We start from the raw sequence: 22,926 nt of genomic DNA, 5'->3' as shown, positions 1-22,926 counted from the left end.
ATACCCCAGACCACGTATGCTAACACTGTCACTTATGGTGCATGCTTGTTTTCAAATGCCTGAGGTCCTCAGTGTGACCTCTGTGGGGCTGGAGACTGAGTTGCTAAGGTCAGCCTCATGGGCATTGCACATCCATGCGACTCACCCCAACAAACACCCTGGACACCAAGACTCAGGTGAGCTTCCCTGGTTCGAGACACTGCATGTGCTGTCACACACTGTCACTAGGTGAATTAAGAGCATTCCCGTGCAACCCCACTAGAAAGGAACATCTGAAAGTTTGGGGCTGGTTTCTCTTTGCTCATTTTTAACTATATCCTTTCACTGTAATAAACCATAACAGTGAGGAGGGCAGCTTTTTGTAAGTTTTGTGAATATCTCTAGAGAATCACAGAGCCTAAGGGCGGTCTTGGGGACCCACAACTAATACGAAAGTGCTCACAACAGCACCTGGTGTCTAGTGAACATTATATAGGTAATTCTCATTACCAAGCACTAAGAAGACATTTAAAAGACTTAAGATAGCCCTGCTGGGCGTGGCTCAGTGGTTGAGCATCGAACTAGGATACAGGCAATCAGGGTTCGATTCCCAGTCGGGGCACATGCCCGGTTGCGGGCTTGATCAATGACTCTCTCATCACTGATGTTTCTATCTCTCTCTCTCCCTCTCCTTTCCTCTCTGAAATCAGTAGAAATAAAAAAAAAAATTAAATTAAAAAAAAAAAAGACTTAAGATAGCCACACAGCGCTATTATTTGTGCCAACCTCTGAACTCGGTTTTCACAGTAGGCTGGGCTGAGATGACTAAACAAGGGCATCTTTCATCTCCAGCCTGAGGCACACTGGGCTTTATGGCAACTCTTCAGTCAGTCTCTAGGGTATTCTGCTCTAGCCAGTGAACAATACTAAGAGAATGAATGTTTAATAATCAGTTTGGAAATGGCAAAATACACAACCGAGACCTCACAATATAATGCCTACCTTTATTTCCTTTATGTTTGGAAGTGATGCATTTAGAAATTCCTCAGTTAATCTCTTCCAGCTGGCAGCTTTACCGAGATCAGAATGAATGATGAATTTTTCATAAATTCTAAAATATATTTTAAAAATCAACTGATAATTATAGTTATATTAATAAAAAGATCTATAAAAATATGTACATTTTGAATATGTACATATATACATACATATAAAACTGACTTACCCTTCTATTGTCTTTTCTACTTTGTGACTGTTGACATCCAAGAAACGATGAAATCTAGAAGACAAAATGCAATTCTTCCATCAATCATGTCATCCAGCTCAGCAGACTGGTATCACTGCCCTCCATATCCCAGAACACCCTGTACTTAGCTATACTGAGTGCACCTCCCTCGCTGTATCACCTCTGCCATTCAGACGAACAGCCACTATGCCTCAGAGAAAAAGCCCTCAAGCAGCCTTTCGGCAGGACACCGGTCATCCCGATCAGCCCCCACCTGTGCCCTGGCTCCTTTGTCTTCCCATAATGCCCTGTATCTAAGCCCAGCATAGAACATCTTGTATTGTTCCTAATCTTTTTATGCCACAGTGAAGCCCAGTGAATATTTGGGACCCCCTCTCAGAATGTTTTTTAAATCATAAAATGAAATACAAAAGAAACCAAGTATACTGAAATACAGTTGTGAAGTATTTTTTTTTTAAATATATCTTTATTGATTTCAGAGAGAGGAAAGGGGAGAGAGAGATAGAAACAATGATGAGAGAGTCATTGATCAGCTGCCTCCTGCACACTCCCTAACGGGGATCAAGCCTGAAACCTGGGCATGTGCCCTGACTGGGAATCGAACCTGGATCTCCTGGATACTAGGTCGATGCTCAACTGCTGAGCCACACCCACCTGGGCGTGAAGTATTTTTAAAAGTTTGTGATTATAGTAAGAGACATTTCTTTGTTAAATCATTAAGTAATAAGATCTACCATTAAAGTGACATAAACAATATTTAGAAATATCCGCAACAACTATAATGTGAAACGTGTGATTTCCACTGGTGACACACTCACAGGTAAGCGAATATTGCTTGTTGTTTTGTTCATAATTGAAAGAAATGCTACTTTTCAGTTAGAGGTTAGTGTAAATTTTTTCTTGTCCAAATTCAAAATACTTGAATGCTATCTTTAGGCCCTCATGTTCAGAACTCCTATTCTCATCATACATAATTAACTTTTGTCTCTTTCTCCCCTAAGGAAAGAGACTATATTTCACTTATCTCTAAATTTCTAGAGCCTACAACATGGCCACAATTTTTAAAAAACAAACATAAATTGTTCATTTTTCTGATGAGTTAAAGCATCATAAAATTATAGTATAGCTCATTGACTCTTGTTTTCCATTTTTTAGTATCAAAGCCAACAATCGGAACTTAAAAGAAGTAAATTACAATACTAAATAATATTAATTCTATCCCCTAAGTGGCTGACTGAAACACTAACTTACCTATTATAATTTAGCTGCTCATTGTGTAAAAGGAGGTAGTAACTTCTAATGTCTTTCCCAACTCTAAAATGATGTCCATCTACTTACTGCCATTTAGAAATATTAATAGAAAAATTATTTGAAATTCACATTTAAGTTTCTGTCCTTAGTGTTATTTACAACTGCCAAGATATGGAAGCAACCCAAGTGCCCATTGATAGGTGATTGGAGAAAGAAGATGTGGTACATATATACAATGGAATATTACTCGGCCATAAAAAAAAGAATGAAATCTTGCCCTGGCTGGGTAACTCAGTTGGTTAGAGCTTCATCCTGAGGTTGTGGGTTCAATCTCCAATCAGAGCACATACAAAAAGCAACGAATGAATGCATAAATAAGTGGGACAACAAATTAGTATTTCTCTCTAAAAAATCAATAAAATAAAAAAACACACAAAAGAATGAAATCTTACCACTTGTGACAACAGGGATGGACCTAGAAGGTATTATGCAAAGTGAAAAAGTCAGAAAAAGACAAATACCATATGATTTCACTTGTATGTGGAACCTAGAGAGCAAAATAAATGAACAAACAAAATAGAAACAAACTCATAGACATAGAGAACAAACTGATGTTTGCCAGAGGAGAGGGGTTTGGGGTACTGGGTGAAAAAGGTGAAAGGGATTAAGCAGCACAAATTGGCAGTTATGAAACAGTCCAGGGATGTAAAGTACAGCACAGGAATATAGTCAGTAATGTTGCAATAACTATGTACGGTGCCAGGCGGGTACTAGACTTATGGGGACGTCACTTCTTAAATTATATTTAAAAAAATCTAACCACTATGCTATACACTTGAAACTAATAAAAATAATATTGAATGTCAACTGTAATTGAAAAATAAAAATGGGGGGTAGAAGGAGGTATAGGAGGAATAAATGGTAATGGAAGGAGATCTGACTTGGGATGGTGAATTACAGAATTGTACAACTGAAACCTATATAATTTTATTAACCAATGTGACCCCAATAAATTCAATAAAGAAGAAAAAGAAAAAAATTCAATCTGTAGAAAAAAACATTGTGTTTTATACGACCTAGTCACACACTGTTATATTTATGTTACATTTAAGAACTCAGTTTATTATTTCAGAAACTTTGCATGCTTTTACCTCATTGTCTAGTCTCATTGTAAACCAAGTAGGAACTTCATGTATGATCATTAAGGTTGAAACTCAAGAACACTGATTTTGAAAAACTGATCCCTGTTCAAGAAGATTTCTACTGACATTAAACTGGCATAGTATTATAACACTAACTAACATTCTCTTAGTAATAAAATTCCATTACAGGCAATCATCAGAACGGTATTGTCTAATTTACATCTTCCACCAAGAAAAATAGGAGCTCTGACTTCATCAAGTATTTAAGGTAGATAAATCCTGAAAATGAGAAGTGGCCTGGGCGGCCTGGTCACTACATGGCAGGAACTGTTCTCGTGGCTGAGACAAGTAAGGAACAAAACCGCACAGCCCTCCCGCCCGGCTGCGGCCGCGCCCGGGACCTGGTGCGGGCGACCCGAGCGGGCGAGCGGGGACGGGAGTCGGGGCGCGGGCGACCCGAGCGGGCGAGCGGGGACGGGAGTCGGGGCGCGGGCGACCCGAGCGGGCGAGCGGGGACGGGAGTCGGGGCGCGGGCGACCCGAGCGGGCGAGCGGGGACGGGAGTCGGGGGTGCGGGCGACCCGAGCGGGCGAGCGGGGACGGGAGTCGGGGGTGCGGGCGACCCGAGCGGGCGAGCGGGGACGGGAGTCGGGGGTGCGGGCGACCCGAGCGGCCCAGCGGGGACGGGAGTCGGGGGTGCGGGCGACCCGAGCGGGCGAGCGGGGACGGGAGTCGGGGCGCGGGCGACCCGAGCGGGCGAGCGGGGACGGGAGTCGGGGGTGCGGGCGACCCGAGCGGGCGAGCGGGGACGGGAGTCGGGGCGCGGGCGACCCGAGCGGCCCAGCGGGGACGGGAGTCGGGGGTGCGGGCGACCCGAGCGGGCGAGCGGGGACGGGAGTCGGGGCGCGGGCGACCCGAGCGGGCGAGCGGGGACGGGAGTCGGGGTGCGGGCGACCCGAGCGGGCGAGCGGGGACGTGAGTCGGGGGCACGCAGTTTGGACAGGGCGCGACCCCCACCTCGCGCCGCCCCTCGCCGCCCCGCCCTTTCGAACCCGCGCCGCGCGGGGCAGCGTGCGCAGTGCGTGCGGGGCTGCCCTGGGCGGGCGCAGACCGCCCCCTGCCCACGGCCCGGCCCCTTCCCGGCACCGCCCGCCGCCGCGCCCCCACCTGAAGTTGGACCACGCGAAGTGCAGGCAGAGCTGGAAGTTGGGGTCCGCCTCGTCCCGGAGGCCAGCCACACGGCGCACGAGCTCGCGCACGTCGCGCTCCTGCTGCGGGTCCCGCCCGCTCCAGGACGGCTCCGGCCGCGCCATGTTTCTTCGACTCCCGGCGCCGAGAACCCTCCGGGGGGCACTCGCTCTCGCGAGAGTTCGCGCCTCCACCGCGTTGCGCTCGAGAGAGGCTGCGGCTGCTCTCGCGAGAGTGCGCGCCGCCGCGGCGCCGAGACGCGCGGCCGGTCCCGCGGGTTTCCCGCCTTCCGCGCGCGTTCGGGAGCGGCCGGGGGCGTCTCGGCGCGTCCGCCTGGCGGGGTCTCCGGGGCCCTCGGCGGGGCCTCACTGGTGCTGCTCCCAGAGCAGCCGGTTAGCCGCCGCTCCGTGCCGTCGGCTGCCTCCCGGAGCCGGAGGGGGGCTCGCCCGCCCGCGGTGGGCGCGCCGCCCTTCGGGCCCTCGTCGCCGCCGCCGCGCCCGCGCCGCCCGCCGTCACCCGCCGCGGCCTCCGGAGCCGGGGGAGTCGTCGTCAGCCGCGCGGGCCGAGCGCCCCTCTCGTCCGTGATGAAAGCGCGCCCTTACGCCGTCGCTCACAGCGCCCGCAGCCGCCCGCCGCCCCGCTTGGGGCCCGGGCTTTCCCGCCGCCCGACGCCGCCCTCCCGGGCCCGCGAAAGGGCGGAGGCCCCGCGGCTGCCCAGGGCGTCGCGGCAGCTGCGCCGCGAGGGGCGGCACGAGCCGGGCGCCACCGGGCCCGCGTCCCGCGTGGGCCGAGCTGACCGACGGTCCGGGACCGGCCCGAGGGCGGCCACTTCCTCCCCCGGAGGGCGCTGCCCCGGGCGGCTCCGCGCTGCTGGGGCGCCCAGGCCTCGCGGGCCCGGACCGGCCGCTGCTTTTCTTGCCGGCACGCGGCCCAACAGGCCCTGTCTGTTGGAAAGGCTCTCGGCGCTGGCCGGGCCGCCTGGCTGGCGGGGCGCGTCCCGCGCGCGGAGGCGCAGGCCCGGCGCTCAGGGCAGGGCTGGGGTCAGACCCCCGGTACCGCCGCGCGCGGGCAGCCGACCCACGTTTCTCTCGCCCGCTCCCTTCCTCCCTCCAGAGTCAATAAAAAACCACCCTTCAGCCATGGAAGTTAAGAGTGTGTTTCACAGCCAGTGCGCTCAGCTCCCTTGGGCCGCTACAAGGAAACACCGCAGGCGGGTGGCTCGTGAACAGGAGGTTCACGCTCGTGGATCTGGGCCGGGCTTCAGGGCCCGCACGTCTAGGCGGCGAGAGGCCCTCGGTCTGCGCGCAGGCTGCTGGGTGTGCCCCCCTGGAGGAGCGGGTGCGGGAGCCCGCGCGGCCTCCTGCGTAAGGGCACTGATCCCATTCGTGGGGCTCCACCCGATGACCTGAGCACCTCCCGAGCGCCCCACCTTCTCACACCAGCACACTGGGCATTAGGATTTCAACATAGGAATTTTGGAGAAACAGACATCCAGACCACAGCAACTATCGAAAGCACAGGCTGCACAGGATTGCACAAATCCCATAAAAAGGAGAGAATCATAGCAGTAGAAACGATCCTATGGAAGAGAATTTATACTCTCCAGTTTCAACTACGGCTGCATATTTATAACTCTCAAATCTGTGTATGCAGCTCACATTTTTCTTAGCACCCCAAATTTATAATCTAATTGCTTATTATACATCTTCAAAAATCAGAGTATGGCCCTGGCCCCGTAGCTCATTTGGTTAGAGTGTCATCCTGATATGCAGTGTCGCAGGCTCAGTCCCATAAGCATCATCTCAAATATTGAAAGGTCACAAGCTTAATTCCAGTCAGGGCACATACCGAGGTTTTGGGTTCGATCCCAGGTCTGGGTGCATATAGGAGGCAGCCAATCGATGTTTCTCTCTCTCCCTCCATCCCTCCCTCTCCTTTCCTCTCTCTCTAAAATCAATGGAAGCTTGTCCTGGGGTAAAGATTAAAAAAGAAAAAAAGCCCTTGCCAGTTTTGCTCAGTGGTTAGAGCACCGGCCCATAGGCTGAAGGGTCCAAGGTTCGATTCTGGCCAAGGGCACATACCTCAGTTGCAAGCTTGATGTTGGCCCCAGTCAGGGCGCATGCAGGAGGCAACCAATCGGTGTCTCTCTCTCACATCCATGTTTCTCTCTTTCCCCCTTACACTCTCTCTGAAAAAGCAATGAAAAAAATATCCTCTGGTTAGGGTAAAAAAAAAAAACAATGAAAGCATAAGTAAGTGGAACAACAAACTCATGTTTCTATGCCCCCCCTTTCTCTCTCAAAATCAATAAATATTTTTTTTTTAAATCAAAGTATGTGATATTTGTCTTTCTCTGCCTGGCTTATTTCACTTAGCATAATATTCTCCAGGTCCCTCCATGCTGTCCCAAGGGGTACGAGATCCTTCTTCTTTACAGCTGCATAGTATTCCATGGTGTAAATGTCCCACAGCTTTTTTATCCACTCATCTACTGATGGATATTGCATGATCTCACTTATTTGTGGAATCTAAAGAACATAATAAAATGATGAACCAAATAGATTCAGTGACATAGAAGCATGGAACAGACTGATGAATCTCAGAGGGAATGCCGGGGGGGGGGGGGGGGGGGGGGGGGGGGGCGGAGATTAACCAAGAATCTATATGCATATAAGCACAACCCATGGACACAGACAATAGTGTGGTGAAGGCCCAGGGTGCGGAGCAGGTGCGGGTGGAAGTGGTTAATGGGGAAAAAAGGGAACATCTGTAAAATGTCCAACAATAAAGATAAATTAAAATAAATAAAAATAAAAAATAATAAAATCAAAATCAAAGTATGCACACATTTACATATATTTCCTCCACTTCCTCCTCCAGCTGGTCGGTCTTGGCCTCTGGAGGGAGACTTAGAGAACTCTCTGCAGAGTGCTGCCAATGACTCAGACCCACTAGGCACTGAGTCCCTCTCCTGGGCCTCCCTGGCTGGCCTGGGCCAGAGTGTCCCCTTTCTGGAAGGAGAGTTGAAAACATTTTCCAGAGATGCCTCTGATGAGTGAGCCCCATTCAAAACATCACTGGGCTACAGACACCCTCTGTAGGCCTCTAAGGTTGGACCTCTCTTGTCACCCCCTCTTCGGGGGAGATGGAAACATTTTTGTGAAGCACATATGAAGACAGGACAACAAACAGGCTGGGAACACTGCCATCTGTCCCTTGCTGGCCTGGGCAAGTGACGCCCTCCTGAATGGCCCTTGGATAAATGTTCTGCCAAACGTGTATGCCAAGACCAGGCCCCATGCACGACTGCAGCCTAGCCAAAGTCTCCATTCCCACAGTGCTCGTTCAGCCTGTCCAATGCCCTTCTCTTAGGGACTTGGAAATATTTAAGACGTGTCTCTGTTGAATGTGCCACACACAGGACTGTGCCTGTCTGGGGATGCCCACCACAGACCTACATGCCCGGCCAAATCCATCCTGGCTTCCAGAGGGAAATTACAACAATTTTTTGGGAGGTGCAATACCTTCCTTTCATCCATGGCCAGCTTAAGGTGGTGCCTACCTCTGGAGGGAAAATTGAAAATGATTTTGGGAGCTATAGCCAATGACCAGGACTCATGCAGGACTGTGGCCAGCCCAGAGTGCCCTCTCTAGGCCTTTCTTACTAACTGGGCCTGTACTGCCCTTTGAGAGGGATTTAAAAACTTTTTGGGGTAGGGTCCCCATCCGGGACCCATCCAGGATCCCTCCCTTGCCTGCCCAGGCCTTTCCATGCCAGAGAGAGACTTAGAAATATTTTCAGGGTACCTCTAAAGACAGTTTCCTAGGTAGCACCAAGGTGGCCATCCCAGGCCTGCCCTGGTGATTGCACCCTTTGGAGGGAGACAGATATTTTTGGAATGTGCACCCAGCTTCTAGTCTTCCAGTGGGACCATGGCCAGAACTGGGGTGCCCCTTTGGGCCTCCCTGTTGCTTGGGCTGATATCTACCTGATTCCAAAGTATAAAGGTGGCTCCCCCAACCCTTTTCAATCCCCCTCTGGTGACTGAGATGGAAATAATCTGCCAAGGAGTTCTGGGGAGGGGCCCTGGGCCCTGCCATTGTCCCACGAGGGCCCTGGCCATCAGAAGTGTCTGCCCAAGTGTTCCTGAGTCCCATTCTGTTGGCAGAGACCAGGCAGCGAAGCAGGGGAGGGTGGAGTGGACACAGCTGCAGTGCTGCATGGGGCCAGTCATTTGCACCTCCAAAAATGTTTCCAAGTTCTCCTCAAAGGGAGGCACTGCCATAAGCCTGCCAGGGAGGCCCAAGAGGGCACTCAGAATCAGAACCAGGTCCTGGGTCAATCTGGTCATTGCATGGCCTCTGGATGTCCCCCCGCCTCCTTGTGGATGTGGGCACCAGTGAGGGCTGCCCAGGGAGGGGGACTCCTGGGGCCCAGTTTTTGATGGGCTCCCAGTAACTTTTTCTAAACCACAGAGACAATGTGCTGTGCACCAACCCAGGGGCTGGGTGAGAAAAAAAGAAACTAGAGAGATACAGAGAGGATACTTTCCAAGCAGGAACCTCCCCCAAGAATGACTTCCCAGTCAAATGAGAACCAGAAGGGGACGTGCCGTTAGGCCAAGACTGGCAGCTAAACCAAGGTGGACCAGCGATGAGTTGACCGTGAAGCCCACAGTGGAGTGGCGCGTGTCGGCCCCGAGGGGTTTCCTGTTGCTCATCGCGGCCTATGGGGAGGTGGAAATGTGTGTGCATGTGTTGGGAATTAGGGTTATGACCACCTTCTTTGACCTTTAGTTTTCCTCAAAGTCTAAAATGAGTTCCTGATAAGGTGTTCCTCTGTTCTTGTTTGGCAAGGGCCTCTCAGGATGGAGGGGCTTCCTACAAGTGGCAGCAAACCTTCAAGAACACCCAGAAACAAAGACATGGAGAGAAAAAATAAATCACACTCCGCCACACCCGAACACAGCAACACAGCCCCAAGGTCCCTGAAGAGAACAGGCACCTCACTAAGACCCAGACCCAGGGGTGCGGCCACATCCCCCTCCTGCGCAAGCAGCTCCTCCGGCTCCGAAGGACCGAAGCCCAGGAGGGAGCAACCCACCCACAAGAACGAGGCAGTCCCATCTCGGGATCACAGGTCAGGTCCCTTTGGGGACAGTCTCAGGCACACCCTCAAGGCCAGTCTCAGGAGCGTTACCATCGCTGTGCTTCTGATCTTGCTTGGTCAGCCTGGCCAGCCCAAGCTTTTTTCACTCTTGGGAGCACCAACCATTCATCTATTCTTCCCTCCCCCCTTCCCTCCCTCTTTCCTTCCCCCGTCCTTCCTTCCTTCCCACTTTCCTTCCTTCCCTCCTTCCTTCCTCCTTCCCTACTTCCCTACCTCCTTCCCTCCTTCCCTCCCTACTTCCCTCCTTCCTTCCTTCCCCTTCCCTCCTTCCTTCTCTCCTTCCTCTTTCCCTCTTTCCTGCTTTCCCTCCTTCCTCCTTCCTCCCCTCCTTCCCTCCTTCCCTCCCTCTTTCCCTCCTTCCCCCTTCCCCCCTTCCCCTCTTCCTCCTGCCTAGATGAGCCCCGGGTTAGATTTGCCTACTCACTGTGCTCCTTGTTTTCTAGGTGCCCTCCCTAGTGTGGCATATTCATTGCGCCAAATCATTCTTGGTTTTCTGTCTTTACAATGATTTTCCTCCAGCTGGAAAGGAAGGTTTAAGCTGTGTAATTGTTACCGGAAAGGGGGCCTGGCCCTTGGCGGGTCTGCCCAGCAGCCGGTAGTGTGCGGTTCTTGACTTCGTGAGGAAAAATTTCACAGCACGAGTCCAGGTGACTGAGGGAACGTTTATTCAAGCTGAGGGCGTAAACAGCAAGGGCTCAGCGTAGGAGAAGCGACAGGAGAGCCTGGGCTGGCTGCCCCAGCTCTCTGGGAAGTCGGAGGGAAGGGGGCCTTGGGAACAGGGTCGGGGGACCAGCCTGCCCATTGCTTGGGGTCCCTTAGAGCTTAGGAGACGCGTGGCCATAGGGAAGAAGAGGGGGGAAGGGAGGGAAAGGGAAGGGGGGCTGCTCCCCAGAGGGAGATCTCGAGCTGGGTCCTTTGTCTTGAGGCTTTATCTCTTGCAGGCAGGAATCTTAGGGGAGGTCTCGGGAAGGCTTCAACAGAGTATTCATCAGTTCCCTAGGTGTGCTCCTCCAGGGTCGTGGTCTCCACTCCCTGGTCGGTGTCAGGACAGGGGCATCAGTCATTGTAGTTGGTCCTGGTGTCGCCCACCTGGTTCTGCTGCTTTTCTGGCCTGGAGCTGAAATACAACTGAGGCCTCCATGTTATTTCTAGGGAGGTGACCTGTATCTGCTGTCAGTTGCTGCAGTTTGTTCAGCTCTCTGCCTCAGTTTCCCTATTCTACCTGTCCTGGCTCACTGGCCTGTCTCATAATGAGGCTTTGTTTGTCACGGAAGAAGTGAGGCCCGGGATGACCAGCTGGCAGCAAGGTCTCCTTCATCTCCTCCTCAGGTCAGAACTGTCGAACAGCCAGGTCAGAGCTTCTTGGTTTTGTCTGCTAGTGACCTGGACTTTGTTGGGGGAGGTGGTGTAGTGTGGTAATTCACTGTAACTGGAGTGCAGTGTTTGGGGTGCAAGCCAGTGCTTTCTGGAGAGAAAACACGAGTCCACTCCTGGAAAGAGGAGTGCTTTGGCCTTAAGGCTGAACTTGCAGTCAAAAAGCCATGCAGTTAAGTTCTGCAGGTCGTGTCCATGGTGGCAACATAAAGCCAGCTCCCTTTCTGTGTTTGACCGTGACCCCTACCTCACACCACACTAAAGAAGCAATTCAGAATAGATGGTAGATACTAAGTGTGAAAAGTAAGACATCCAGCTGTTTGGTCATCTTCAGCGAACAGTTTACCCAAATTAACAGACCTGCAGCCCCTCAAAGTGGACACCTCCCTTTTCTTTTATAGATGAAGAAACAGGTTTCCTGAGTCTGGTGCATAGATGAAGAAGTATTTGTAGCTACCAATCTGTATTTCTAAATCCCCCCACATTCCCCACCCAACCCCCCAACCCCCTCTCCTCTGGCAACCATCAGCCTGCTCTCTGTGTCTGTGAGTCTGCTTCTATTTTGTTTGTTCATTTATCTTGTTCTTTAGATTCTACATGTAAATGAAATCATATGGTATTTGTCTTTCTATGACTGACTTGTTTCACTTAGCATAATACCCTCTAGGTCCACCCATGCTGTTGAAATGGTAAGATTTCATTCTTTTTATGGCTGAGTAATCTTCCACTCTATGTATATCCCACAGCTTCTTTATCCATTTGTTTACTGATGGGCACTTGGGTTGTTTCCATATCTTGGCAGTAAATAACACTGTAATGAACATAGGGGTGCATATATCCTTTCGAATTAGTGTTTTGGGTTTCTTCAGATGTAAATCCAGAAATAGAATTGCAGGGTCAAAATGCAGTTCCAATTTTAATTTTTTGAGGAAACTCCTTACTGTTTTCCACAGTGGCTGCACCAGTCTGCATTCCCACCAGCAGTGTACGAGGGGGTCCCCTTTCTCCACACCCTCGCCAGCACTTGTTGTTTGCTGATTTGTTGATGGAGCCATTCTGACAGGTGTGAGGTGACACCTCATTGTGGTTTTAATGTGCATCTCTGATGATTAGTAACTTTGAGCATTTTTTCATGTCTGTTGGCCACCTATGTCCCCCTTAAAGAGGTGTCTATTCAGGTACTCTGCTTACTTTTAAATTAGATTGTTTGTTTTTTTGGTGTTGGATATTAACCCCCATCAGATGTATTATTGGTGAATATATTCTCCCATTCGGTGGGTTATCTTTTTGTTTTGTTGATGGTTTCCTTTGCTGTGCAAAACTTTTCAGTTTGATGTGTTCTCATTTGTTTATTTTTTCTATCATTTCCCTTGCCCAAGGAGATATATCAGAAAAAATATTACAAAGAGAAATGTCAGAGATTTTACTGCCTATCTTTTCTTCTAGGTTTCAAGTCATACATTTAAGTCTTTAATCCATGTGAGTTTATTCTTGTATATGGTGTAAAAAGGTGATCTAGTTTCATTTTTTTGGCATGTATCTGTCCCATTTTCCCAAAACCATTTATTGAATAGACTGTCTTTACCTCATTGTAGGTTCTTGCCCCCTTTGTCTTATATTAACTGACCATAAAGATGTGGATTTATTTCTGAGTACTCTACCTGTTCCATTCCATTGATCTATGTGTCTGTTTTTATGTTAGTACCATGCTGTTTTTGGGGGGGGTTTAAAAAAATATTTTTATTGATTTCAGAGAGAGAAAGGGAGAGGGAGGGGGAGAGAGAGAGAGAGAGAGAGACAGAGACAGAGAGAGCGAGAGAGAGAGAGATCAATGATGAGTCATTGATTGGCTGCCTCCTGCACGCCCCTGACCAGGAACTGAACCACAATCTCCTGGGTCATAGGTCGATGCTCAATGGCTGAGCCACTCTGGCCGGGCTACCATGCTCTTTTGATTACTATATCATTATAATATAGTGTTATATTAGGTAGCACAATACCTCCAACTTTGTTCTTCTTTCTCAAGATTGCTATAGCTATTCGGGGTCTTTTGAGGTTGCATACAAATTTTTGGATTATTGGTTCACGTTCTGTGAAATACCATTGGTATGTTGATAGGGATTGTGTTGAATCTATAGATGGCTTTGGGTAGATGGACATGTTAATGGTGTCTTCCTGTCCATGAACATGGTATGTGCCGCCTTTCATTTGTGTTCTTCAGCTTCTTTCTTCAGGGTCTTATGATTTTTTGAGTACAGGTCTTTTACCTCTTTGGTTAAATTTATTCCTAGGTATTTTATTTTTTGATGAAATTGTAAATGGGATTGTTTTCTTAGTTTCCCTTTCTGGTAGTTCATTGTGGTGTATAAAAATGCAACCAATTTATGAATATTTATTTTGTATCCTGCTGCTTTACTGAATTTATCAGTTCTAGTAGTTTTTGGTGGAATATTTAGGGGTTTTCTATGTACAGTGTCATCTGAAAATAATGACAGTTTTACTTCCTCCTTTGCAGTTTGGATGCCTTTTATTTTTTCTTCCTCTCTGATGGCTGTGACTGGGTCTTCCAGTACTGTGTTGAATAAGGGTGGTGGAAGTGGACACCCCCATCTTGTTTCTGATCTTAAAGAAAATGATTTTAGCTTTAATTGCTGAGTACTTTGTTAGCTGTGGGTTTGTCATATATGGCCTTTATTATGTTGAGGTATGACCCCTCTATTCCCACTTTGCTGAGAGTTTTTATCATAAATGGGTGCTGTATTTTGTCAAATGCTTTTTCTGCATCTATTCATATGATCCTATGATTTTTATCTTGCATTTTGTTTGTGTGATGTATCACATTAATTGATTTGCAGATATCATACCAACCTTGCATCCCAGAAAGAAATCCCACTTGATCATGGTCAATGATCTTTGTAATGAATTGCTTAATTCAGTTTGCTAATATTTTGTTGAGGATTTTTGAATCTATGTTCCTCAGGGATATGGGCCTATAATTTTCTTTCTTCATGTCTTTATCTGGCTTTGGAATTAAGGTACTACTGGCCTCATAAAATGAGCTTGGGAGGCTTCCGTCTTCTTAAATTTTTTGTAATAATTTGAGAAGAATAGGAATTAATTCTTTTTCAAATGCTTGGTAAATTCACCTGTGAATTTGTTTGTTGAGAGGGATTTTTTGTGTGTGTGCTTTGATTTCATTCGTTGTAATTGGACTGTTCATATTTTCTGTTTCTTCTTGATTCAGTTTTGGGAGATTGTATGTTTCTAGGAATTTATTCATTTCTTCCAGTTTGTCAAATGCGTTGGCATATAGCTGTTCATAATATTTTCTTATAACCTTTTGTATTCCTGTTACTTCTCTTCTTTCATTTCTGATTTTATTTATTTGGTTCAATTATATGTGGAATCTAAAGAACAAAATAAATGAACAAACAAAATAGAAACAAACTTCGAGACACAAAGAACAGACTGATAGTTGACAGAGGGGAGGAGGTTGGAGAATTGGGTGAGAAATGTGAAGATATTAAGAGGTATAAATTGGTAGTTATGAAATAGAGAGATGCAAAGTACCATAGAAATATAGTCAATAATATTGTAGTAACTATACATGGTGCCAAGTGGTACTAGAAATATCAGGGGGAACACTAAAGTTTATGATTACCTAACCACCTGAAACTAATACAGAGACACTTTTCTCCGGAAAATGCAAGGGTTTGGAGCCCCACATCTGGCACCACAGCCCCTGGTAATTCCCCTCTCAAAGGGCTTTAAAGTGGCTTCACTCACTCCAAGATCCAGTAAAGAAATGCAGCATTTGAAAAGTGCCTAGACTATATGTGAAGAAAATGTATTAGCCAATCTACAAGCATCAACTGGAGGGGCAGTGGACAGATGAATTAGAAGAATTAATGTTGTTAAAATGTCCATACCACCCAAAGCAATCTACAGATTCAACGCAATCCCTATCAAAATACCAATGGCATTTTTCACAGAAGTAGAACAAATAATCCTAAAATTTATATGGAACCATAAAAGACCTTGAATAGCCAAAGTAATCTTCAGAAAGTAGAACAAAGTTGGAGGTATCATACTCCCTGATTTCAAACTATATTACAAAGCATAGTAATCAAAACAGCATGGTACTAGTGCGCACACACACACACACACACACACACACACACACAGATCAATGGAATGAAATGGAGAGCCCATAAGTAAATCCAGGCCTATGGTCAATTAATCTGTGACAAAGGAGACAAGAATGCACAGTGGGTAAAAGACAGTCTCTTCAATAAATGGTGTTGGGAAAACTGGACTACTACAGGCAAAAAATAAAGCTGGATCACTCTCTTATTCCATATATAAAAATAAACTCAAATGGATTAAGCCATAAAACTAAGAATTGCTAGAGGAAAACAGGGGCATTAAGCTCTTTGATGTTGGTTTTAGGAAAAAAGAGTTAGATATGCCTTCTTGGGCAGGAGTAGCAAAAGCAAAAATAAACTAATGAAATTATATAAAACTGAAAAGGTTTTGCACAGGGAAAGAAACTGTCAACAATATGAAAAGGTAACCCACTGAATGAGAGAAGATATTTGCAAATGATATAAGAGGTTAATTCCAAAATATATAAAGAATGCACAGAGCTCAATATTATAAAAACAATCTGATTAAAACATGGGCAAAACCTGAGTAGAGATTTTTCCAAAGAAGTTACATGGATGGCCAACAGCACATGAAAGGAAGCTGAACACACTAATCATCAGACAAAAGCAAATCAAAACCATAATGAAATACCAGTTCACACCTTTCAGATGGGCTGTTATTAACGAGACAATGAATTACAAGTGTTAGCAAGGATGTGGAGAAAAGGGAGCCCTCACACACTGTTGTAAACTGGTGCAGCCTCTATGGAAAACAGTATAGAGGGTCCTCAAAAAATTAAAAGTAGAACTGCCATATGACCCAGCAATCCCACTTCTGGGTATTTATTCGAAGAAAATGAGAACAGCAATTCAAAAAAATATACACACCCCTATGTTCACTGTAGCATTATTTATAATAGGCAAGTTATGAAAGCAACCTAGGTGTCTGTCAGCAGAGGGACGGATAAAGCAGAAGGGTGTATTCTACTCAGCCATAAAAAGAATGAAAGCTTGACAGCCTGGATGAGCCTGCCCGGTACTATGCTAAGTGAAATAAGTCAGACAGAGAAAGGTAAATACTGTACCATATGATTTTGCTTATATGTGGAATCTAAAAGCCAAACCAAAACAAAAACACACTCATAGATATAGAGAACAAAATGATGGTTGTCAGAGGGCGAGGGGCTACGTGAAAAAAAAGAAAGAAGCAAGGAAGGAAAGAAGGAAAGAAGGGAATAAGAGGTAGAGATTTCGTTATAAAATCCCTACGTCACAGAGATACAATGTACACCAGAGGAAATTTAGTCAACAATATAACCTTGTTCGGTGGCAAATGGTCTAGACTTACCATGCTGATCACTGTGTTAGAAATATAAAGGTTGAAATAATGTTTTATACCTGAAGCCACTATAATATTGTATGTTAACTATTTTTTAATAAAAAAGAGTTACTTGTACAATTTGGATAGCTGTGGTTTATCAGATGTGCCTTTGAGGATGTTTTCTGCGTGGCTTGTCTATTCTCCGGCATTGCCTTTCGCGGAAGACAAGCGCTTTCAGTGCTGAATCCAGTCATCGCCGTGGCAAAGGTCTCAGGTACGTTTCTGCAAATCCTTTCTGGCTGACTTCGGCTTGTCTGTTCATTCTCTGACAGTGTAGAAAGCTTTTCATTTCGATGAAGTACAGCTTATCCATTCTTTCATAAATTGTGCTTTTGGTGTTGTATCTAAAAAGTCGTCAGAGTCGCAAACGGTCGTCTAGGTTTCTCCCAGGTCTTGGGTTTTGCATTTCACACCTACGCCCGCAGCCCTCGGGTCCCTCGGCGGAGGGCGTGAGCTCTTAGTCCACTCTGCCCGCGGGCGCCCGGCTGCGCGTCCGTCGGGGAGACCGGCTCGGTTCACCCGTGGCACCGCCTGTTGCTTCACAAGGCCGCGGACCTGGCCCGCGCGGGCCCACGCCGCGCTCCTGCCCCACGGGGACGGCGCGGACCTGCAGGCGGGCGGCTCTGGGCGCCCAGAGCTCGGCTCCGCTTCCCCGGGCGCGGCGGGCGCGGACCCCAGGCCGGGCTCGGGCGGAGCCCCGCGAGCAGCGCGGCGCCTTCGGGCTCAGCGGGGCCACCTCCCCGGCGGCTGCGGGCGGCGCTCGGCCGGGTCCGTGCGGGGCGCGCCGCCCCCCCAGCGCCCGGGCACCTCGCCGACCACCGCCGTTCACGGGCGCCCCGGCTTCTGGCGGCGCCCGCTGGGGCGGGGCGGGGCGGGGCGGGGCGGGGCCGGGCCGCACCCGCTTCCCGCCACGAGCCGAGCGCCCCGCGCCCCGCGCCCCGCGCCCCGCTCCCGGCCCCGCTCCCGGCCCCGCCCCGCCCCCAGCCCCCCGCGCCCTGCCCCAGCGGGAAGCGCCTCGGGGTGCACCTGCACCTCGGGAACCTTTGCAGCCCGAGCTCGGCCAGCGAGGACCGCGTTTCCCGTGGGTCCCCACGCGCGCCTTGGGGTGACCGAAGGCAGTGGTTTCGGAGCAAACCCAGGTCCAGCTTCAGCAGATCGGGCCCGCTCGCCGCCCGTCCCGCCCGAGTTCGCCGCGTCCGCGCGTGGCCCGGCCCACTCGGTGCGGCCGCCCGCGGATCCGCGTTTCAAACAGGCGCTGTTTCTACAGCTTGTCCTGACCTTTGATAAAGCGGAGGCCTGGCATCAGGCCGCAGTGTTTGCAGCTCCACCAAGCTGCCCCTTGGGGCCCGGGCTCTATTCGCCCAGCACATCTATTTAATTAATACCTTTCAGTGGATGTTTACTTTATTTCCAATCTTTATTATTATAAATAATGCGCAGTGAATATTTGTGTCTACACTTCTTCAGAATAATTGTGTTATTTCTGTGATACAGATGCCAAAATAGAAAGTCGCTTAGTAAAAACGTATACAATTTGATAAATGTTAACAGCCAGCCCCTAAAACAGCTGCGCGGCGACGCTCCCGCCAGCGCCGGTTAAAGGAAAGCCCGTCCCCACGCCCCCCTCCCCGCGCCCCCCTCCCCGCGCCCGCCTCCCCGCGCCCGCCTCCCCGCGCGCCCCTCCCCGCGCCCCTCTCCCCGCGCCCGCCTCCCCGCGCGCCCCTCCCCGCGCCCCTCTCCCCGCGCCCGCCTCCCCGCGCGCCCCTCCCCGCGCCCGCCTCCCCGCGCCCCTCTCCCCGCGCGCCCCTCCCCGCGCCCCTCTCCCCGCGCCCGCCTCCCCGCGCCCCTCTCCCCGCGCCCCTCTCCCCGCGCCCCTCTCCCCGCGCCCGCCTCCCCGCGCCCGCCTCCCCGCGCCCCTCTCCCCGCGCGCCCCTCTCCCCGCGCCCGCCTCTCCCCGCGCCCGCCTCTCCCCGCGCCCGCCTCTCCCCGCGCCCGCCTCTCCCCGCGCCCGCCTCTCCCCGCGCGCCCCTCTCCCCGCGCGCCCCTCTCCCCGCGCCCGCCCCCCCGCGCTCACAGCGGACCAGGAGCCGCCCTCCGGCGGCGTCGCCCGCGTCTCGCGTCCGTGCCGACCCGGTTCCCAGCGAGGGCGGCCCCGAGGCCAGGGCGCCGGGACCGGGACGTTGCGCTTGGGGAGGACGCAGTGCAGCCTCAGCCGCCACGTGCCCCTCACCGGGTGAGACGCTTTAGGAACTGTCTTTCCCGGAGGTAAATGTTTCGTATTTGTTGTTAGATATGATCAGCGCTTCTCAATGTTGTTTAGGTCCATTGGAGGGTTTAGGTCTTTTACAAAAATCGTATTTTTACATCTTAGCCTTCAGGCATTTTTGCTACGCTCTGAAAGGCAGTCACAACGTACCATGATATGACGTAATTTGTTAAATAATGAATTAAATTTTTATTAATTCGACATTAGGGTAATGATAGCCCAATGAGTTGGGAAGTGTTCCTTCCAGTTATATTTCCTGGGAGAGACTGTGGAAAATTAGTAACGTTTCTTCATTAAATGGCTGTTGGAATTTACCAGTGAAACGACCCAGGCATGGCGCTTCCTCCTTCATAAGGTCTTAAATTACTGATTTATTTCTTTAATAAACAGGACTACGTGGGTTATTTAAGTCTCCTTGAGTAAGTTTGTTGTACTTTGTGCCTTTGGAGTAACTGGTGCGTTTACCGAGGTGGGTCCGGAACTGTCCCTAGTGCTGTTATTACCCCTAACGCGATGGCACGAGCAGGGGCGCCGCCCCCCCTTCCTGTGTTGGTAACTGGTACCTTCTTCAGGCTTCCTCGTTAGTCTAGCCAGAGTGTCATCCACTTTATCAATTTTTTCTCAAAGAAACAGCTTTTGAGTTTTTAATTGTCTCTATCATTTTCCTGTTTACAATTTCATTGATTTGTGTTCTAATTTTTAAACTTACTTCCTTCTGCTTGTTTTAGACGTAATTTGTTTTACAAATTATATCTAAAAAAAGCTTACATTATTGATTTTAGATCTTTCTTCTTTTCTAATATATGCATTTAATGCTATAAAATTTCCTCTAAGCAGTGCTTTAGCTGCATGCTATAGATTTTCATAAATTGCATTTTCATATAATTCAAAATATTTTCAAATTTTCTTTAACATTCTTTTTGACTCAGATTACTTGGAAGTATACTGTTTAATCTCCAAATGTTTTTAGATTTTCTAATTGTCTTCCTGATATTGACTTCTAGTTTAATTTGTTGTGGCCTGAAAACAAACTTTGCATACACTGATTTCTACTCTTTAGAATTTGCTGAGTTGTGCTTTCCTAGTCACTGTGGGCGCAGGGGGTCGGCGCTCTGCTGTGGCCTGAGGCGTCCTAGCGGGAGGGTGAGGCCGTTTCCGTGGTGCTGCTCAGGTCAGCTACAACCTTACAGATGTTCTGTCCCGCGGTCTGGGCGCCTGGGGGAAGGATGACAAACTCTCCATCACAATCGTGGGGCTGTCTCTCCTGCAGTTCCATCAGCTCTCACCTGGTCCGTTTTGACGTTCTGTCATTAGGTGTGTGCATGTTTAGGACTGTTCTGTCTTCTTGGAAGATTGTCCCTTTATTCTTCTTTAATACCACTCTGTACCCGACAGCTTTCCTTTCCGCTAGGTGTGCATTGTCTGAGGTTAATGGAGCGACGCCAACTTCCGTTTGATTACAATTAGCATGGTTTATCTTTTCCCATTCCTTTATTTTTAACCTACTGGAGCATTCATATTTAAAATTAGTTTCTTGTAGCTCTGTTCAGTTTGGCTCAGTGGTTAGAGCGTCAGCCCAAGGGCTGAAGGGTCCCAGGTTCGATTCCAGCCGAGGGCATGTGCCCTGCTGGCGGGCCGATGCCCAGCTGGCCCAGCGCCCGCGGAGGCAGCCCAGTGACCTGTCTCTCACATCAATGTCTCTCTCCTTCCCACTGTCTCTGAAAAGCAGTGGACAAAGTATCCTCAGGTGAGGATTGAGAATATAAATAAGTGAGGATTAAAAACATAAAGACTTGAAATCCGTTTCTTGTGGGTGCTGCCTCGGTTTCTAATGGAGACTTTTGCTCTTTTTTTCTTTTGTCCCTCTTTCTGCCTTCTTTGGTTTTAAATGGAAATTTTATAAGATTCTAGCTCCACTCCTCTCTTAGTATATTATTTATACATCTTTAAAAAAAATGTAGTTGCTCTTGAGTTTACAATGTAATGTTTTTATTTTTCAATTGTCACCTGAGGATATTTTTTCACTGCTTTTCAGAGAGAGGAGACAGAGGGCCACCGCCGTGAGAGACAAGCTGCCCGCTGCCTCCCGCACCCGCCCGACGGGCAGGCAGTGGATGCGACCCGGGGACCGCACGCCCTCGCCCGGAAATTCAGCCCGAGAGCCACTGCGCACACCAGCCAGGGCTATAATGTAAACTTTTCAATAATCTAAGTCAATCTCCAAATCAACATTATACCACTTTACGTGTGTGCAGGAAGCTTATCAGAGTATTCCAGAACCCTCCTCTGTCTCTCGGGACAATGTTCATACATTTCACTTACCCGTATGCTGTAATTACCAATACATTGTTACTATGATTGCTTTACACACACAGTTGTCTTTAGACCAATTAAGAATAAAAAAGCTAAAAGATTTATTTTATCTTTATTTCTTCTTTGATGCTTTTCATGTAGATCCAAGTTTCTAACCTATGTATTTTTTTCTGCTTGAAGAACTTATTTTAACATTTCCTGCACGAAATGTTGGCAAGGAATTATCACAGTTTTTGTCTGAAAAAGTAGTAGTTTTCTTCTTCAATTTGAAAGATATTCAAAATGTTATTTCTCCTTAATTTTTGAAGGATAATTTCACTAGATATAGATTCGAGATTGATGAAATTTTTCTTCCTTACAGCACTTTAAGGATTTTACTGCACTCAAGTCTTGCTCACAAGATTCCCGCGGGTAACTCTGCTGTAATTCTTAGCTTTGTTCCTCTTAGGGGAGGTGGTGCTGTTTTTACCTTGACTTCCTTCCAGGTTTTCCCTATTTGTTCTCTGCAGTTTGAGTACCATATGCGTCCGTGCGTGTGCGTGTGCTGGTGTTTCCTCTGCACGTGGTCTGCGAGCCTCCTGGGCCTGGCCCGTGGTTTACAGCATTACGCTCCTGATCGCTGTCCAGATACTTCGTCTCAGCCCCTTCCTCTTCTCCTGGTTTTCCAAACGAGTATGTTATTCCCTGCGATCTTTTCGTAAAGTTGACAGTTCTGTTCTGTATGTTTAACTTTTTCCTTTTCATTCTTACTTGGGAGGTTTCCATTGACACATCTTCGGACTCACTAATTCTTTCTTCAGCTGTTTCATGTCATGTTTACTCTTAAACTTATGAGACTTTATTCACTTGTCGCAGTTTGTTCTAACATTCCTTTTAAATTCTGGCTTAGACTTTTCATCTCTCTGCCTTCGTTACCTATCTGTTTTTTCAGGCCGTCTACCTTTTCCATAAAGCACTTAACATAGTATTCAGTTATTTTAATTTAATGTGCTTGATGTACAGGAAATTGTGTAAGTGTAAGGTGTACAATGTGCTACTTCGACACATTTATATATTCTATGCATGTGATTGCTCTTGTGGTATTTATTGCACTCCATCGTTACACTGTGCTGTTGCTGCCTGTATTCATTATACTATGCCCAGGTCACTGCGGCCTGCTTACTACTTATTCCAAGTTTGTATCCTCCAATATCATTCTTATCGTCCTGACCCTCATCTACCGGTAACCACCATTTAATTGTTTTTCATGAGCTTGACATCTCATTTTTAGAGTCCACATATAAGTGATGTCATTATCTCAGCATAACGTGCTGAAGGTCCATTCATATTGTCCCAAGTGGCAGGATATCTTCCTTTCTCATGGCTGAATACTATTCCATGTGTGTGTCCTTTGCTGGACACTAAGGTTGTTTCCATATCTTGGTGTTGTGAACAAAGCTGCAGTGAACATGAGAGTGCAGATGTCACTTCAA

At 48.4% G+C, this 22,926-nt stretch overlaps 1 protein-coding gene across 3 annotated transcripts in view; it reads right to left on the bottom strand.

Annotated features, from left to right (window-relative positions):
• TUBGCP5 (tubulin gamma complex component 5) overlaps positions 1–4,985 on the bottom strand; it is a 58,281-nt gene extending 53,296 nt beyond the window's left edge. For 2 of the 3 annotated variants that reach the window (XM_081151615.1, XM_081151616.1), the window contains exons 1-3: positions 4,785–4,985; positions 1,205–1,258; positions 982–1,090 (exon numbers count right to left, since the gene is read on the bottom strand). In XM_081151615.1, the coding sequence (XP_081007741.1) occupies positions 982–1,090; positions 1,205–1,258; positions 4,785–4,930 (309 nt within the window). In that variant the 5' untranslated portion in view covers positions 4,931–4,985. The remainder of the gene's footprint in view (positions 1–981; positions 1,091–1,204; positions 1,259–4,784) is intronic. The other variant, XM_081151617.1, reaches the window with a different exon arrangement.
• Positions 4,986–22,926: the final 17,941 nt, after the last annotated feature.

Source organism: Miniopterus schreibersii (assembly GCF_964146895.1).
Source record: "Miniopterus schreibersii genome assembly, chromosome: 11".
NCBI lineage: Eukaryota > Metazoa > Chordata > Mammalia > Chiroptera > Miniopteridae > Miniopterus > Miniopterus schreibersii.
Note: the sequence above shows the minus strand (reverse complement) of the source record. Positions and strands in the feature narration are given on the sequence as shown.